This window comes from Oncorhynchus mykiss, chromosome 3 (assembly GCF_057628025.1).
Source record: "Oncorhynchus mykiss isolate SJ-2025 chromosome 3, ASM5762802v1, whole genome shotgun sequence".
NCBI classification, from domain to species: domain Eukaryota; kingdom Metazoa; phylum Chordata; class Actinopteri; order Salmoniformes; family Salmonidae; genus Oncorhynchus; species Oncorhynchus mykiss.
The window spans coordinates 32696768-32716708 of record NC_143024.1 but is presented as its reverse complement, the minus strand read 5'-3'; the positions used below and the strand labels follow the sequence as shown (position 1 = coordinate 32716708).

Sequence of the window (19941 nt, the reverse complement as noted above, 5' to 3'; positions counted from 1 at the left end):
TTTTCATGTATCACTGTGCAGGGTGATGCACTAAAAGGTAGAAGCAGTAGGCTGTAAATGCTCAAAAAATTGTGCAGTTTATTAATTCAATACAAGTCATTTAGAAGACGTGGAAGTGAAGAGGACACACACACACACCTTGCTAAGGTTTGCACTGACCCAGCAGTTTCTAAGGGTTTCACTTTATAGCTACAGCTATCCTTACTGTAAGCGTACTGTAGTTATACACTCACTGTTTATTAGGTACACCCATCTAGTACTGGGTCGGACCCCTCTTCGCCTCCAAAACAGACTGAATTCTTTGGGGAATTCTACAAGGTGTCGGAAATGTTCCACAGGGATGTTGGTCCAATCTGATGCAATGGCTTCACACAGTTGCTACAGTTTGGACTGCGGTACATTCATGCTGGCAACAAGTCCATTCCATCTCGTCCCAAAGATGCTCTATTGGATTGACAATGGGGACTGTGCAGGCCACTCAAGTAAACTGAACTCGCTGTCATGTTCCAGCAGATGTTTTACCACTCCTCAATTGTCCAGTGTTGGTGATTGCGTGCCCACTGGAACCGCTTCTTCTTGATTTTAGCTGTGGAACCCGGTGTGGTCGTCTGCTGCAATAGCCCGTCCATGACGAGGATCGACGAGTTGTGAGTTCCGAGATGCCGTTCTGCACACCACTGTTGTACTGTGCCGTTATTTGTCTGGCCCGCCTGTTAGCTTGCATGATTCTTGCCATTCTCCTCCGACCTCTCTCATCAACAAGCTGTTTTCACCCACAGGACTGCTGCTGACTGGATGTTTTTTTGTTTGTCGTACCATTCTCGGTAAACCCTAGACATTGTCATGCGTGAAAAGCCCAGGAGGGTGGCCGTTTTCATAGATACTGGGCTCGGCGCGCCTGCCTGCCACCGACGATCATTCCACGTTGAAAGTCACATAGGTAACTCTTTTTGCCCATTCTAACGTTCGAACAGTAACTGAATGCCTTGATGCCTGCTTTATATGACAGGCCACGGCCACTTATCTCACTGTCTGTAGGAGCGATCCATTTTCGTGAACGGGGTGGTCACCCTAATAAACTGTCCGGTGAGTGTATAACTTAGCATCTGCATGTAAGTCTATTTTAAACTTTGTTGATCTGGGTCGCTATACTTGGAGTTTGGGGTAGATACTTCTTTGCTGTGCTACTGTTAGTTGGGTTGTATATCATTTCTTGGGGGGCATGGAAATGTTATGCTTCTGATGATGGCATATGTGAGTTTTTGTTGTGTAAATACTTAGTATGGAGTCTCCCTGCTGTAGAGAAGCCTGAAGCACGTTGTCGTCTCTGTGCAGTAAATTTCTCTCTCACACACACACACTATGATTCTGTGTACTGTGCTCAGCTTTCTAAAAGTCAAATGTCTGTTTTCAGACTGGTTACTGCACTATTAAGTGCTAAGCTTAAACTAAGCTTTGGACAGTCATGAACTTGCTTCACTATGCCAGAACAGAGGCTCAATGTGCAGTAAGAGTATTCTTCTTCTTTCATGACTCCCAATTAGTCATCATAATAACATTTGAGGTTTTATGCCTTCACTGTAAATCTACTGGACCCTGGACATCATCCGTGTGGCAGTGGTTAAGGCAGGGCCTCGTCTCCCTATTTGACCTTTACTGTTACACGGCAGGACCAGGTGGTGGGCTCTTCCAGTAGCTTCCTGCCACTGTCCTCAACCAACATCTGCATTGTCTCTATCAATGCCACCTGCCTCTCTCATGGCATATGCTATTTTATAGTAATTTCAGGTACTCCTCTATGAATAGTGTGCATCACGGTACAGGCCTTCTTTCTGTGTTCATTTCACAACCGATAATGTTCATATCAAGTTTGTTACACAGAAGCTTAGGTCCCCTGTCTCCTGCTCAGTGCCAATACCAAGGCATTGAAATAAGAAAGGTATTCCAATGGCATTTGCATGACATTACAGTGGCATAATTTACTTATCAAGTTTGATGTATTATGATTATTCAAGTCAAATGTTTTGTGTCTAGGGTGCAACTCTAGAATGTTGAGCCCAGGCAAGGTGGTATCGGATCTGCTGTTGAACGTCTCACTCACCAAATCCTGCCTATCCCATAGAGGGGTAAAATGATAAGTGATGTGTGGCGACTGTGCTGCCTGTCCTCCAAGGAGCTGGGACTAATATAATCCTTCTCTACAGGAGTACTCATTCAGAAGCACAAATCCATATGATTTTGTGACTGAGGCAAGCTGTCTATCCAATTAAATATAATTGAGAGTTGTGTTGGTTGATTCCCATCTGAGCAAAGGGTATGTAATCAGTCTCTTTATCTAACGACCTGTTTGAGTTTTGGGTCGTGCCATTTGGCCTTTAGCATGCTTTTATGATTCACGTTCTTGAAATCTGACGGGAGCTACTTGGTAAATGACAGCCATGATACCCTACTCAAAGAGGCCTTTGTCCTGCAGACTTCTTCGTCAAAGGAGTTTGATACATGTTGTAACCTACTTGACTGGGCTCAAGGAGTCAGCACTCGGCAGCAACTGTGCGATCACTCTGCCATAGGAGTGGGTTCTGAGAAAGGACTGCTGCTTTGATGTGAAGGCTGAAGGGTGCTTCTGATGAAAGCGCTATTGTGACAGCACAATGCCATTCAGACGGGGGTGTTCAGATCAAGTTATGGCTTGAATTGGTTTACATCACTAACGCCTGAGGGAGGGCGATTTGAGGACCCTTACAAAAAACAAGTTCCAAGTAGGTCAACAGAAATGGAGAGCAGGAGGAGTGTGAAGTAAAACCTCCCAAATGATGGTTACAGAAAACCCTCTTGTCAAAGCTACTTATTTCTGAGAGGTCTGCCTGGAATAGATAGTCTGCGCAATTCATTCCAAGAAACCGAGCTGAGGCTAAGTACTGTGGCAGATTACTCACTGCCACTGAACATGGGCTGAAACCAGAGCTGATGAAAAGGAGAGTCCAGGGAAGAGGGGGGATAAAAAGGTTACAGTATAAATGCATCTGGGGTGATTGACAGTACCCTTGACTTTTAGACACTTATCAGGACTTTCCAGAAGCCATTTCAAAGGTTCTCTGTGGCTCTTCCTGGATTTTACTCAATCATTCTCAGATTTTTTTTTTACCTGACCATAGTATCATCATGAGTCAAGTCAAACTAGATGATAGGTGATGCCTAGTCCATTTAACATAAACTCAGCTAAAAAAGAAACGTCCTCTCACTGTCAACTGCGTTTATTTTCAGCAAACTTAACATGTGTAAATATTTGCATGAACATAAGATTCAACAACTGAGACATAAACTGAACAAGTTCCACAGACGTGACTAACAGAAATGAAATATTGTGTCCTTGAACAAAGGGGGAGGGGGGGGTCAAAATCATTAAGTACTGCAGTGCATCTCCTCATGGACTGCACCAGATTTGCCAGTACTTGCTGTGAGATGTTACCCCACTCTTCCATCAAGGAACCTGCAAGTTCCGAGACATTTCTGTGAGGAATGGCCCCAGTCCTCACCCTCCGATCCAACAGGTCCCAGGCGTGCTCAATGGGATTGAAATGCGGGCTCTTTGCTGGCAGAACACTGATATTCCTGTCTTGCAGGAAATCCCTCACAGAACGAGCAGTATGGCTGGTGGCATTGTCATGCTGGAGGGTCATGTCAGGATGAGCCTGCAGGAACGGTACCACATGACGGAGGAGGATGTCTTCCCCGTAACGCACAGCGTTGAGATTGCCTGCAATGACAACAAGCTCAGTCCGATGATGCTGTGACACACTGCCCCAGACCATGACGGAACCTCCACCTCCAAATCGATCCCGCTCCAGAGTACAGGCCTCAACGATAAACGCGAATCCGACCATCACCCCTGGTGAGACAAAACTACGACTCGTCAGTGAAGAGCACTTTTTGCCAGTCCTGTCGGGTCCAGCGACGGTGGGTTTGTGCCCATAGGCAACGTTGTTGCCGGTGATGTCTGGTGAGGACCTGCCTTACAACAGGCCTACAAGCCCTCAGTCCAGTCTCTCTCAGCCTATTGCGGACAGTCTGAATAATGATGGAGGGATTGTGTGTTCCTGGTGTAACTCGGGCAGTTGTTGTTGCCATCCTGTACCTGTCCCACAGGTGTGCTGTTCGGATGTACCGATCCTGTACAGGTGTTGTTACACGTGGTCTGCCACTGTGAGGACGATCAGCTGTCCGTCCTGTCTCCCTGTAGCGTTGTCTTAGGGGTCTCACAGCTTATGGCCATATGCAGCTCATTGAGTGCGGTCTTAGTGCCAGCATCAGTTTGTGGTGGTAAATAGTGTGGTCTACAGCTTATCATGAGATACTCTACCTCAGGAGAGCAAAACCTCGAGACTTCCTTAGATTTCGTGCACTAGCTGTTGTTTATAAATACCACCACCCCTTGTTTTACCAGAGGCAGCTGTTCTATCCTTCCCAAAAATTGTAAAACCCGCCAGCTGTATGTTATTCATGTCGTTGTTCAGCCACAACTCGGTTTTTGAAGGAACTCGGCAGGTAGGTTGGCCCAAACATCTTGGAGAACTAACCACAGTTCTTCTGTGGATTTAGGAAGCCTCAGGTGCTTCTCTCGCTTCATGTAATCCCAGACAGACTCAATGATGTTGAGATCAGATGTGGGGGCCATACCATCACCCCAACTCCATTTCCTGAAATGCAGCCCCAAACTTGCAAGGAACCTTCACTATGGTTCACTGTTGCCTGCAGACGCTCAATCGTGTACCGCTCTCCAGCCCTTCGGTGAACAAACTGCCTTCTGCTACAGCCAAATAATTCAAATTTTGACTCATCAGTCCAGAGCACCTGCTGTCATTTTTCTGCACCTGTTTTCGTACATAGTTGAGTCGCTTGGCCTTGTTTCACGTCGGAGGTATGGCTTTTTGGGCGCAATCTCCTCTTCCATGAAGGCAACTTCTGACCAGACTTCTCCGGACAATAGATGGGTGTACCAGGGTCCCACTGTTTTCTGATAATTCTGAGCTGATGGCACTGCTGGACTTCTTCCGATTGCGAAGGGAAGTAAGCATGATGTGTCTCTCATCTGCTGCAGTAAATTTCCTTGGCCGACCACTGCATCTACGGTCCTCAACATTGCCCATTTCTTTGTGCTTCTTCAAAAGAGCTTGGACAGCACATCTGGAAACCCCTGTCTGCCTTGACATTTCTGTCTGGGAGAGACCTTGCTGATGCAGTATAACAACCTTGTGTCTTGTTGCTGTGCTCAGTCTTGCCATGGTGTATGACTTTTGACAGTAAACTGTCTTCAGCAACCTTGTGAGCTGAGTTTGTTCCTCACTCAATTTTTTTCCTCCTACAAAGCTGTTTCCATTTCAGTTAATGATTGTGTTTCAACCTATATATTGAATTGATGATCATTAGCACCTGTTTGGTATAATTGTTTAATCATACACCTGACTATATACCTACAAAATCCCTGACCTTGTGCAAGTGTACCTAGAAGAATTTATGCTGTTTTGAAAGCAATGGGTGGTCACACCAAATATGGATTTGATTTAGATATTTCTTCTGTTCACTCACTTTGCATTTCATTCGTTGATAAATATAATCTATTAATATGTCTATTTTGTTTAAAAGCGTTCTTACTTTACAGCATTTTTTCACATCGGCCTAAAACTTTTGCACAGTACTGTACGTGCTTGTAGTTCGTCTATTTTATTATCCAATGATTGTACATTGGCTAATAGGACCGATGGTAAAGGCAGATTACCCACTCGAGGTCGGATCATTACAAGGCACCCAGACCTACGTCCCCGATATCTCTGTCTCTTTCTCCTGCCGAATGATTGGGATGAGGGCCTTGTCGGGTGTCTGAAGTAAATCCTTTGCGTCCGACTCGTTAAACAAAAAATATTCTTCCGGTACGGGGTGAGTAATCACTTTCCTGATATCTAGAAGCTCTTTTACATCATTAGAGATGGTGGCAGAAACATTATGTACAAAATAAGTTACAAATAACACGAGAAAAACACACACAATAGCACAATTGGATAGCGGACCGTAAAACGGCAGCCATCGCCTCCAGTGCTATTATCAAACACCCCACTTGTCTGTTGTACATTCAACATATTCTTTTAATCCTTAGTGGGGATGGCGAATGTGCCGTGTAAAGAATGTGTTGCCCATATGAGACAGACGCTAGAGCCACAGTTCCATGGCCCAAACTGTGTGTTATATGAGCTCACGACTAGTACATTGGGACTTCACTGACCTGTTAAATATGGCATATATACTGAGTGTCTCAGTTTCACTGCTTGGGGTCATGACCCTGCCCCAAATGCTGTAGTTCAGTAATTACAACACAACTTTGGTACAGAATGATAGTGACAAATAAAGTATTCCGCTCATAACATTCGAATGATAGGTACGGTTATTCAATCTCCTCAGCATGCAGTTCTTGCTTGCTTGAGTAGAGTGAGATTGTCCTTGTCAAGAAATAAAGAAAATTCACAGGCATCTGATGATCAACTACAATACATTTCGAGTAGACCCTGGCAAGCTATGGCAGTATTTGTAGATGTTTATGCCAACACCCACAGGTTGGTACGTCACGGCAAACCCTGTCAGCCTGTGGTGGTTCTTATGAAGTTGATTTGAGCTATTTGAATGTTCTCATACACTCAAGGTCACAGAATCGAAAAACCAAAACACTCATATAAGGTTAGTATAAGTATTGTTTTCACCGTTTGGGTTTTCCAGGCAATCACTTCTCATCAACCCCACAAAGGACAAACAATATCATTTCACCACTATCAGCACAACTGCTGTTGATATAATAACCCTGTTGACATTATCAGGATAATAGAAAGACCATGTACAACAGGGTAAGCTGAAGAGTATGTTTAACAAATAGGTTTTATTGTGAATTAAACTTGACTAATTTTATGAGGACATCATGTTGTGGTGTAAATTGCATTAAATGTTCACATAGTCAAGTAGCAACATCGTAAATGTGTCCACGTAGACTGAGCACATCTTGAATTGTGTCTATCCTGACCATGCATGTCTGCTATTGTTTCTGGTTTTGGCACTCACAATTCAGTGTTTATTCCAGACTTCAAGGCTTCCCTGATGTCCTCGGTGTGTGTGTGTTGTGTGTGCCATTCTTGATATCCTGTTTTGACTGAGATTGTATTATTCAAATTTAGTTTCTTGCAAAGTGTTGTAATTTCAGGGGGAAGGGGGGGGGGGGGGTGAGTTAGTTATAAACTTTGTCTCATAAAATGATGTTATAAAAGGAGTATGCAACATCGACAGGGTCACTGCCATCTGTCACTGCCAAATGTGTACAGCATGCAGCAGCAGTGTGAAGAGTAGCCAGGATGTAGGGAATACACCCTCACCCACACAAAAATGAACACGTCCTAGTGACTGTACTCATGAACACTCTCACTATGCCACATCCAATGGCATTAGAGGTCAACTTTTGAAGAATATTGGCTGTGAGTGGTTGTAATATTCCTGAAAACATGAGATGAGTGCATGTTCAGTTCATGGGTGAAAATGAAAAGTGTGCCAACTCGAAGACAGGAGAGGGGGGGGGGGGGTGTTTATCCCCAGTTGAGCTTTGTATCCTTTATATCACTATTACTGCATTGTAGTTATTGCTTTACTAAACTCAGAATTATGAAATCTTTCAGTGCTGTTCACAAATATCACCTAGGTCATAGCCATTCTGATGTACCACCATTCATCATACGACCTGTTTTTCCCCTGGTGTTGAATTAGAGCTGAGTAAATCTGGGCTCAGGAAGGACTGGTTGGTGCAGGATAGTCGGCAACCCCCAACATGGATAGGTAGATAGTCACTCTCAAATGTTACCAGCCCAAGATATTAGTGACTTTAAACAAACAACTACATCAATCAGTCGCTAACTGGATGGCTATGAGAAACAACCTTTGTGTAACCTTTTGTCCTAAATGACTAAATGAGGATTATGTCATAGCTGAACAATGTAATGTATCACCAACCAAATACAGATGTGCTTTGCAATTCGGTAATATGTCATTCAGGGAGGATTGCATCACTTCATTATAAGTGATATTGCAAATCTATTATAGTTGACAGTATCTTTTATTCATCTACAGTATATAGCTCCATTGATTATGTTGTGACTTGTAATGATTGTGGTAAGTGGTTGCTTCACTGTCCATTCTGCTAAATTACTCAGATGTCAAATTTTCTAAGAGAAACCAGGGGCTATGTAATATTTGTTAATGGTACTCTTGCTATCTTGCTCTTATCAAAATGAATGCTAAAAAAGCGACCAGGTACATTATAACAGTAATGTATGTGAAAATGCATAGATACAGTCGTCTACAGTACCAGTCAAAAGTTTGGACACACCTACTCATTCAAGGCTTTTTCTTTATTTTGAATATTATTTGTACTATTGTGCAAAGCTGTCAAGGCAAAGGGTGGCTATTTTGAATAATCTAAAATCTAAAAAACATTTGGATTTGTTTAACACTTTTTTGGTTAGTACATGATTCCATGTGTGTTATTTCATAGTTTTGATGTCTTCACTATTATTCTACAATGTAAATTGATCAGACATACAGTTTAGACATTGTTAATGTTGTAAATGACTATTGTAGCTGGAAATGTCTGATTTTGAATGGAATATCTACGTACTGTAGGTGTACAGAGAACCATCATCAGCAACCATCACTCCTGTGTTCCAATGGCACGCTGTGTTAGCTAAGCCAAGTTTATCATTTTAAAAGGCTAATTGATCATTAGAAAACCCTTTTGCAATTATGGTAGCACAGCTGAAAACTGTTGTTCTGATTAAAGAAGCAATAAAACTGTCCTTCTTTAGACTAGTTGAGTATCTGGAGCATCGATTACAGGCTCATAACGGACAGAAACAAAGACCTTTCTCCTGAAACTCGTCAGTCTATTCTTGTTCTGAGAAATGAAGGCTATTCCATGCGAGAAATTGCCAAGAAACTGAAGTTCTCGTACAACGCTGTGTACTACTTCCTTCACAGAACAGAGCAAACTGTCTATAGCCAGAATAGAAAGAGGAGTGGGAGGCTGCGGTGCACAACTGAGCAAGAGGACAAGTACATTAGTGTCTCAAACAGACGCCTCACATGTCCTCAACTGGCAGCTTCATTAAATAGTACCCGCAAAACACCAGTCTCAACGTTAACAGAGAAGAGGCGATTCCGGGATGCAACTAAGAGTTGTGAAATTTTACCACATACTTGTGAAAATAGTACCAAATCGATAAAATAAAAAAAATAGTAAAAGCCCTGATCTCTAAATCACGTGGCATGTCATCATCATCATCACACACTGAATTCATGTAAATTAGACATCCACCAACCACAGACTACGTGACTGGCACTATTGGCCAATAGGGTAGTGAGGATGGCTCATTATTACAGAAAGGTGATATCATGGGTGAGGGGTAAATCGTGTGCTTGAAAAGAGGGTGAGGGGCATTGTACGAAAGCAAAGTCAGGTCAAAGCAAAATCAACCAAACTCTCGCAAAGGGACCCTGAATGAAATGGTGGGCCTTTGAAGAGCTGTTTCTTTTTCCCCGAAGTTCATGTTTAACCTTTGGAAGAAGTTGTGGCAATTAGCCCATATTTAGCGGGTTTGTTGACCATCTCTTTCTTATCTTAATTTCCTTTGCTGCAGGATTTGCTTTCAAGGTAGCTATTGGGACATCTTGGGGTGGGTTACCTATGGGTTACCCTTTTAGGCCAGCACATTTAGGTGAGGAGCATAGATGGGTGTATGTGTTACCTTCTTTATAACAGTAGCTGAAACAGAAGTATGATAGAATGCATGCACACTGTCCTATAACTGTAACAAGTCAAAACCTTTAAATCATAGAGGGCAGATGCTAAGTGTGAAGTGTGAGTGAATAAATCAATCCCACTTAAAATACAAAATGGACGTACGGTTGATAACCGGCCATATAGACTGCAACAGTACTGAAGGACAATGATACAATATACTGTATATGTGAGATTAAAAGGACATAAATGAAAGCGTTTCAACAAACTCTCTTTGTCAGAGCAACTGATTTTCATTGTGTTGCACAGTACAGCTATGATTCAGCAGTGGTTCAAATGGGCAACATGTACGCGACGGGAGACGTCAGTCACAATCTCGAGGAAAGTTCAAAGCTTAGCTGGTTATATGAAAACACACATTGTTGAAACACAATGTCCAACGGACCCCAGAGGACTTTTTCACCAGGGAACGAGAGTTTAGCGCAATATTATTAGACCCCAACTAAGTTTGATCTTCTGTGCTTGTGCTACATCGAGAGGTGTCAGCTTATAATGTTATCACAGTGGGATATACTCGTTGATATGAAAAGTGTGTCATTGTACTACAACACATACTAACAGTTCTAGGGATATAAAATATTGGGTTATTTTTGAGTGCTTGTGTGTGTCTCTCTGTGTGTAATATAATTGTTTTGATGCATACAGGTTAACAAAAATAATGTAGTTCTATGTTTGGTCAAAAGGCGGCTTGTGCCAAATCATGCCTTGAGATTCCTAGTTGGGTAGGGTTTAGGTGGGCATCAGCCATACTCTAGAGGTAGATGGGGTGTAGTAACAACGACTTACTTGGCAAGATCCTTTGGGATAGCATTGAGTTGGTGGGTCCTCAACAGACAGCTAGCAGGGCAACTAGGAAAGAGAGAGCGAGAGAGAGGCTTTTTTGAGAGGGGTTGCTCTTTGCGAACAGCTGTAGAAGTGAGTAAACAACAGCATAGGGTTTCTGGTGGCTTGCTGCCGGCTACCCAACTTGGTGTGGTTGTCATTAACCACCACCCCAGCCCTCTGCTCTGTAGGCTAACACATGCATAGAGAGTGCTACATGAATGCCACTTTACAATCCTGTATGTAATGGGAGCAGCGGTAGCCTCGATGGGAGGGGGGAGTGAGCCGGCAACCTACTGCTGATATTCCCTTGAGCAAGGAACTTAACCCCCTAAACTTCTCATTGGGAACTGTACTGCGGCTATCTTCTGCTCCAGCCTCTCCAACATAGTGTGTGTGTGTGTGTGTGTGTGTGTTTGTATCGGGTTGAGGCTTGGATTAAAGCAAAAGACAAATGTCCACCTCATGTGTACTAAAAACTATATCTTATCTTATTTTAGGCCAACTGAGTGTTGTTTCTAGATAACCAATATATATCCATATGTTTTCCCTGCTTGTCATAAACTTGGCTTATAGTGTACAGAGCCTGTCTGGTTGTCACGTTTGTCCTGCCCAGTTAGGGTAACACTGGAGGTTCTGTGCCACATAAAGTCAACTCACATAGTGTTGGTCCCAAATTGTTTCCAGCTAATCAGAAACTATTTGTGTGTGTGTGTGTGTGTGTGTGTGTGTGTGTGTGTGTGTGTGTGTGTGTGTGCGCGTGCACGTGCGCGTGTGTGTGTGAGAGAGAGAAAGAGCACGAGAGAGACAGATTGATGCACTGGGTTATTTTGGTCAGCCTATCTGTTCATTTCCATCACTCTCCTTTATATATAGTGTATGCTGATTAACCTTTCCCCTAATTCTTCTTGAGATCTTTATTTTCAAACACTATATACACAAAAGTATGTGGACACTTCTTAAAATTAGTGGATTCGTCTATTTCAGCCACACCCGTTGCTGATAGGTGTATAAAATCAAGCACACAGCCATGTACTCTCCATAGACAAACATTGGCAGTAGAATGGCCTTACTGAAGAGCTTTGTGACTTTCAATGTGGCACTGTCATAGGATGCCACCTTTCCAACAAGTCAGTTTGTCAAATTTCTGACCTGCTAGAACTGCCCTGGTCAACTGTAAGTGCTGTTAATGTCAAGTGGAAACGTCTAGGAGCAACAACGGCTCAGCCGTGAAGTGGTAAGCCACACAAGCTTACAGAACAGGACTTAGAGTGCTGAAGTGCAGAGTGTAAAAGTAATCTGTCCTCGGTTGCAGTCCAAAGGACGAATCTGGGTTTGGTGGGTGCCAGGAGAATGCTACCTGCCTCAATGCATAGTGCCCACTGTAAAGTTTGGTGGATGAAGAATAATGGTGTGGGTCTGTTTTTCATGGTTCGGCCAGGCCCCTTTGTTCCAGTGAAAGGAATTCTTAACGCTACAGCATACAATGACATTCTAGATGATTCTGTGCTTACAACTTTGTGGCATCAGTTTGGGGAAGGCCCTTTCCTGTTTCAGCATGACAATGCCCCCGTGCACAAAGCCACGTCCATACAGAAATGGTTTGTCGAGATCGGTGTGGAACTTGACTGGCCTGCACAGAGCCCTGACCTCAACTCCATCGAACACCTTTTGGAATGCCGACTGCGAGCCAGGCCTAATCGCCCAACATCAGTGCTCGACCTCACTAATGCCCCTGTGGCTGAATGGATGTAAGTCACTGCAGTAATGTTCCCACATCTAGTGGAAAGCCTTCCCAGAAGAGTGGAGGCTGTTATAGCATTAAAGGAGGGACCAGCTCCATATTAATGCCCATGATTTTGGAATTAGATTTTCGACAAGCAGGTGTCCATATACAGTGGGGGGGGAAAATGATTTAGTCAGCCACCAATTGTGCAAGTTCTCCCACTTAAGAAGATGAGAGAGGCCTGTAATTTTTATCACAGGTACACGTCAACTATGACAGACAAAATGAAAGATTTTTTATGAATTTACTTGCAAATGATGGTGGAAAATAAGTATTTGGTCAATAACAAAAGTTTATCTCAATACTTTGTTATATACCCTTTGTTGGCAATGACAGAGGTCAAAGGTTTTCTGTAAGTCTTCGCAAGGTTTTCACACACTGTTGCTGGTATTTTGGCCCATTCCTCCATGCAGATCTCCTCTAGAGCAGTGATGTTTTGGGGCTGTTGCTGGGCAACACGGCCTTTCAACTCCCTCCAAAGATTTTCTATGGGGTTGAGATCTGGAGACTGGCTAGGCCATTCCAGGACCTTGAAATGCTTCTTACAAAGCCACTCCTTCGTTGCCCGGGCGGTGTGTTTGGGATCATTGTCATGCTGAAAGACCCAGCCACGTTTCATCTTCAATGCCCTTGCTGATGGAAGGAGGTTTTCACTCAAAATCTCGCGATACATGGCCCCATTCATTCTTTCCTTTACACGGATCAGTCGTCCTGGTCCCTTTGCAGAAAAACAGCCCCAAAGCATGATGTTTCACCCCATGCTTCACAGTAGGTATGGTGTTCTTTGGATGCAACTCAGCATTCTTTGTCCTCCAAACACGGCGAGTTGAGTTTTTACCAAAAGTCCTATTTTGGTTTCATCTGACCATATGTCATTCTCCCAATTTTCTTCTGGATCATCCAAATGCTCTCTAGCAAACTTCAGACGGGCCTGGACATGTACTGGCTTAAGCAGGGGGACACGTCTGGCACTGCAGGATTTGAGTCCCTGGCGGCGTAGTGTGTTACTGATGGTAGGCTTTGTTACTTTGGTCCCAGCTCTCTGCAGGTCATTCACTAGGTCCCCCCATGTGGTTCTGGGATTTTTGCTCACCTTTCTTGTGATCATTTTGAGATCTTGCGTGGAGCCCCAGATCGAGGGAGATTATCAGTGGTCTTGTATGTCTTCCATTTACTAATAATTGCTCCCACAGTTGATTTCTTCAAACCAAGCTGCTTACCTATAGCAGATTCAGTCTTCCCAGCCTGGTGCAGGTCTTAAAGAAGAAATTACAGGTCTGTGAGAGCCAGAAATCTTGCTTGTTTGTAGGTGACCAAATACTTATTTTCCACCATAATTTGCAAATAAATTCATAAAAAATCCTACAATGTGATTTTCTGGATTTTTTTTCTCATTTTGTCTGTCATCGTTGAAGTGTACCTATGATGAAAATTACAGGCCTCTCTCATCTTTTTAAGTGGGAGAACTTGCATAATTGGTGGCTGACTAAATACTTTTTTGCCCCACTGTACCTTGGTCATGTAGTGCACTTTTTCTTCCTTTATATTTTCTGGGGCATTTGAATAAGCCTAATTTATATTCTCTTGCTCTTTGATATTTACAGAAACTGTGTGAACAACTTTATGGGAATAAAAAGGGTTCTATCATTTGAACGTTTTTCTATGTAGTCAATAATAATAAAGCCATGTTTGTTTTCCATGTGAAAAACATCTGAGCAGTTTGAATTTAGGACATTTCATTGGTATCAATGTCTGTAATTTGGTCATGAGTTACAGTTGATGGTCAGTGAACTACAACAATAACATCTGTGGTTCACCTAACCTACCATAAAAGATCATTCACAGCAGGCATGTTAGTATCATCTGATTCCCTGTCGTCTGCTGTCAGCTCCATAATTATATAATTTTCCATGAGTTACTGTTTAGTAAGGATGAATAAGTGACTTAATTAGTAAAGTGTTGCTCTATGCTCCCTATTGTTTCAATGACAGTGTCAATATGCAGCCCCTCTGCTGAGAGGTAATTTATGAAGGGCCATTGGTAAAATGCAGTGACAGGGTGAGAGGGTGGTTAGTGTCCACCCTGACATTGGAAGGTTGGGGGTTTGAGTCTTACTAAAGATGGCAAAAATGTGACCTGATGCCTCCCTGCTTGGCACTCAGCATTAAGGAGATGGATTTGGCATAAGGCCCTGTTAACAGACTAGCGTCCTCTCCAATATATAGTTGTACATCAAGCTGCCTCATGCTACAGAAACAAGAGATAGGCTCCTGCTGTTCAGGCTTGGACAAGGGTTACTTACTGTTCAAATGCATTGACAACCTTGCTGGAATAGAACCAGAACAGACAAATATTTGTCATTCCTTGAAAGGAAGCTAATATAATAAAGGCAAAGAGAGAGGGAAACACTTCAGAATGTAATATATTTATTTTCTTTGCATAGAAAACCAACCCATAGGTTCTCCTCATATAAAATACTTCTCCCATTTTCACATACCCAAATTCAATACATAATGTAGATCTCTCATTTAGTCATTCCCATTCGACAAGAATGGTCGTTACCATGAAGTCACTCTCTTCTACCATAAACCACTGAGTTAAAATTCATGTAAAATGACCTAGTATAATCTGGAAGACTATTATGAATACAAAAATATGTCATTTTTCATTATCTAATTACAGAGCCATTTATATTAATATAAAGTGGAATAGAATGTAACATTAAAACACTTTCTATCCCTTTATTACTTTTGCATGGTCACAGCATCGTATCTGTCTGACCTAAAATGATAGCTGTGCACACTCAATGTATGGATGTGAATTCTAACATTGTTTCATTTCTCTGAGAGAATATGGCAACTGTCAAAATGCTCGAACACACTGAAGTACAGAACTACCGTGGAATGGCAAGAGGGTTACAGACAGACATAGGAACAATCAGTTTCTGAAGACTGCAATGGCGATAGTGACCGTGGACACCAACATCTACAATCCATATTCATTCAGCCTGAATAATTTCACTTAAACTTGACTCTCAAGTCCACATCTCAGTTCTGTTTCTTGAAAGAATCTTCAGAGCTAGGGTCCCCCACTCTTTCTGCTTCACAGCAGTGCTGCTCTTTAACCAGTCACCAGTCCGTTCCCTGACAATGCTTAGACTACAATGGGGATTCATTGCAACTCTTACTCGTGGTTCAGCAGACCTGAAGAACATGGCCCTTGCTGATTGAGATCCTCGTCGACCTGAGAGAAAGTTGGAAAGAAAGAGAAACAGTTGGAAAGAAAATAATTAAGACTACATTTGCAACGGTGCAAATTCAGTGCTATCTGCATCACCTTTCACTAGTAACTGACTATATCTGTTAAATCTCCATCTTCTATTCTCCATCTCCTTACCTCGGAGTAGGCAGGGGGAGGAGGGTACCAAAGCTCGGGGGCGCGCATGAACAGTCCTTCCTCCTCATCTGCGTCATAGTCGACCAGCAGCGGTGTGAGGGGGGAGTCGATACGGCAGTCGCGGGAGATGTTACTGTAGCTGGGGGGTTGTGACGGGAGGCGCAGTGACCCAAAGCTACTGGAGGGGGTGTTCAGGGACTCTGCCTGACTGCTCATGCTGTTGGTGCGGCTGCTAAAGCCATTGAAGGGGATGTTCCCAATGACCAGGGGCAACTCTAGGACCACCTTGTCACTGCCGGGAACGTGGACATAGATCTGATGGATAGATATATATCAGTCATTCCTAGGTCACAAGTCCATTTTCAATGTCAGGTTTATGGTATTAAATCAAGCAACAAGTTGTCTCAAGTTTGTGACTCACCCTAAGGGCATAGTCCACGTGAATGATGTCGCACCCCAGGAGTGAAGGCTTGAGCCTGGGCACTCGGATGGTCTTGCCCTGCCACATGTCACACATGCCCGAGATGATATGGTTGCCCCTCACGACTGACAGCTTCTGCCCTAGGACCTTGGTCCGGCCATTGGCCTGGTAGGTGTGCTTGACCATGATGGCTGCCTTGGGCACCACGATGCGTGAGCAGGTGTTTTCAAACTTGGCATTGATGCAGATGTCCTCGCCCTCGCAGAAGCCCTTGCGGTTGATCTTGGCACTGATGTACACATGTCCATCTGGGATGAACACGCAGGTGAGCTTCTTCTCCTTCGTACCTGCAGCTGGAGCCTGGATGAGAAACAATGAGAAACATTAACATGAGTTAAACATAAATCACTAAGTATGTTGATTCCAAGTCAACCATCATGCCTAACACCAACCACCCAGACCTCAAAATCTCTCATGTATAGCTAGTTATGGCAAAGTTATACAATATGTAATATGTAACCTTTATTTAACAAGGCAAGTCAGTTAAGAACAAATTCTTATTTACAATGACGGCCTAGGAACAGTGGGTTAACTGCCTTGTTCAGGGGCAGAACGAACTGGTCAGTTCGGGGGATTCGATCTAGCAACATTTCAGTTACTGGCCCAACGCTCTAATCACTAGGCTACCTGCGCTCTAACCACTAGGCTACCTGCCGCCATGCATTAAGCCATGCATCATCATTACATGGCTCATTCAGGAGAACAAGGTGTATAATGTAATAACTATCAAGTGGCATATATTCCTTGTGGTGATAATTATGATGATGTGATGAGCTGTTATGTACCAGGAGGTCAGGGGTGTTGACGTCCAAGGGCTCCTCCACCTCAAAGTGTTTCTCGCACTGCAAGGCAGGCTGGGAAGGCCTCTCCATCACTGCCCTGACATAATACTGGACACAGCCAAACTTCCCCTTGTAAGACGACACCAGTTGCCTGTGACAAAAGCAGGAGGAATATTTATTGTGGGAGGCTGTCATTACCACATAATGCTATGCCTTTATAGGTAACAAACAACAAGGTTTTTACAGTCCTTGATGCTTACCCAGCATGTGGCAGCTCAAAGCCAAACATGTACTCATATCTGTTCCCTGGTCTGAGTGTTACCAAGCCATTGGAATCTGAGGATTAGAGAAATACATTATGGTCCATTCATTAAACTATGAACAGGTTCATATATTTTAGGCTATTTGTGCAATCCACTGTAGACCACAGGGCACCCACCATTGGTCCATTTATAGTGCTAATGGGCCAATAAAAATCACCACTGGTGCATTTGATCACCCATAAACATAAACGTATGCAAATAAAACATATAGCGAGTCTATAAAGCAGAATTTCGTATGCTCCATCTTTGCGTACTGTACTCGCAGAATTCAGTAGCCAACTAGTGGCAGTGCATACATCCTGAATGACAGCCTGCCGACTGCAGTGAATGTCTATATTCACATTCGATACAAAAACATTTACTTGTGTTTATATTTTAGTTTATAATCACATTCGATACAAAGACATTTACTTGTGTTTATATTTTAGTTTATAATATTACCTCTAGTCTGTTGGTCCAGATAAACGGTATCTTCGTATTTCAGATAGTCAATGTCTTCACGGCATCTGTGCTTTCCTTTCGCGTACTCTACTTTTGCGCATCCAATTCCAAACACTCTCATAGAGGACACCTTGGTCACCTCCGACACCTCAACCACAATATTCCCGGCTACCTTGTCACCACTGGAGTAGAAAGCCTTAGTAGGATCATGGAAAACGATCTCAAATATTTTCAATTTCTTTGTAATGATTACCATTTTAATATTCGTTTAGTGTGCCAGTGAGTAAGAAAATATAAGTGGAAAATAGCCGACCACTATTATTAGCTAGTTAAGCCTATCGAATTCCACGGATGAACAAATGTCCAACGTCTTGATTGCTATTCAAATAACTATACTGTCACAATGTTAGCTACTTATTGTCATCAACCGTACAATTGGAAACTGACTGTAAACAGCAAGTCTCCGCTTTGGTTTTATATGGATGCCAATAGACATCCCAACCCAGTCTCGCCCGCTGCATACTCACTATCCCGTTTCGGGACTGTGCATGCTGTCGGTGAATGCACAGTCTGAACTGCTGCATGTACAGCGCTCTCATTGGTAAAAAAAATATTGTTTGTGCCCCTCCTTGCCAATCAGCACACAGAAAGACCGCGTGGACACCTCATGGTAAAGTAACGAAGAAGAGTAGCTCTATCGCATGTATAGGCGTGGTTCAGGGGTTAGATCCATCTAGATCTTGTCCCCCAAAATGAGTCAACCAATCATTATACCCAACATACACGTGTTAACAGAAAATGTTCTCTCAATCTCTAATAATAAAATGTTGATTGAACGCAAGCATTAACAAGTTTGTTACTTCCAACAAACACCTGTCATTTGGGTAGGTAGCCAAATGTGTCTCTGATGGTAGGCTATGCTTGCTGACTGTCAACAACACTCAAAAGGTAGCCAATAGGGTAGAGAGTCGGGTTCAAATCCCAAATCTGACAGGAAGAGCTGGTGTGATGTGAAAAGATGTTGCAACATGGTCTCAGAGCATTTCGTATTGTAGCGACCCGCACAGACAGCTGTGTGTTGTGAGTTATGCTGTTTGTTTGTTGTGTTGTACTTACCAGTACCCCATATTCTGACATGCCAGTCAACCTGCTATCTGCCAGCCTGGAATGTTCCGGTGCGGGCATCCTTGTGGTTGGTGGAGCGGTGGGGGGGTTTGGAAGGGGGTGGAGCACCGCAAGTTTAAGACCATGCTTAGCCATTGTTCTCTCTCTTAAGTTTTGTCTTAAAACTTCTTCGGGATCGGTGTCAAGTTCACGGGATGGTTGAGCTAACGTAGGCTAATGCGATTAGTATGAGGTTGTAAGTAACAAGAACATTTCCCAGGGAATCGACATATCTGATACTGACAGAAAGCTTAACTTCTTGTTTATCTAACTGCACATTCCAATGTACAGTAGCTATTACAGTGAAATAATACCATGCTATTGTTTGAGGAGAGGTCACAGTTTTGAACATGAAAAGTTATTAATAAACAAATTAGTCACATTTGGGCAGTTTTGGTACAACATTTTGAACAGATATGCAATGGTTCATTGGATCAGTCTAAAACGTTGCACGTACACTGCTGCCATCTAGTGGCCAAAATCTAAATGGCAGCTGTGCTGGAATAACACATTATGGCCTTTCTCTTGCATTTCAAAGTTGGTACAAAACAAATACAAAAGAACGGTTGGTTTTTTCTTTGTATTATATTTTACCAGATCTATTTTGTTATTTTCTCCTACATTCCTTTCACATTTCCACAAACTTCAGTGTTTCCTTTCAAATGGTACCAAGAATATGCATATCCTGCTTCAGGACCTGAGTTACAGACAGTTAGATTTGGGTATGTAATTTTGGGCGAATATTGAAAAAAAGGGATCCTGAAGAGGTTATTAACAAGAGATGATTCATTGTACTGTGATCCTTGATTTATTTGGCATGGGCTACGGCCAAACAGGAGCCTGTGTTGGGTTAATAAACCGGGAAT

At 43.0% G+C, this 19941-nt stretch overlaps 1 protein-coding gene across 1 annotated transcript; it reads right to left on the bottom strand.

The window, feature by feature from the left end:
- Positions 1 to 14897: 14897 nt before the first annotated feature.
- LOC110513274 (thioredoxin-interacting protein) lies at positions 14898 to 18601 on the bottom strand. The gene is made up of 6 exons (XM_021593203.3): positions 17912 to 18601; positions 17408 to 17483; positions 17151 to 17298; positions 16306 to 16665; positions 15885 to 16199; positions 14898 to 15731 (listed from the first exon to the last, which is right to left on the bottom strand). The coding sequence occupies exons 1-6, from the start codon at positions 18165 to 18167 to the stop codon at positions 15672 to 15674; spliced, it is 1215 nt and encodes a 404-aa protein (XP_021448878.3). The 5' UTR covers positions 18168 to 18601; the 3' UTR covers positions 14898 to 15671.
- Positions 18602 to 19941: the final 1340 nt, after the last annotated feature.

What these genes read in the sequence shown, in the direction of transcription:
- LOC110513274 (XM_021593203.3), bottom strand. Translation starts at nt 18,167, where the DNA reads ATGGTAATCATTACAAAGAAATTGAAAATATTTGAGATCGTTTTCCAT. An exon ending in TCAACACCCCTGACCTCCTG is followed by an intron (nt 16,666 to 17,150) that starts GTACATAACAGC and finishes TTTCTCATCCAG; the next exon opens with GCTCCAGCTGCAGGTACGAA. An exon ending in ACGTGGACTATGCCCTTAGG is followed by an intron (nt 16,200 to 16,305) that starts GTGAGTCACAAA and finishes TCTATCCATCAG; the next exon opens with ATCTATGTCCACGTTCCCGG.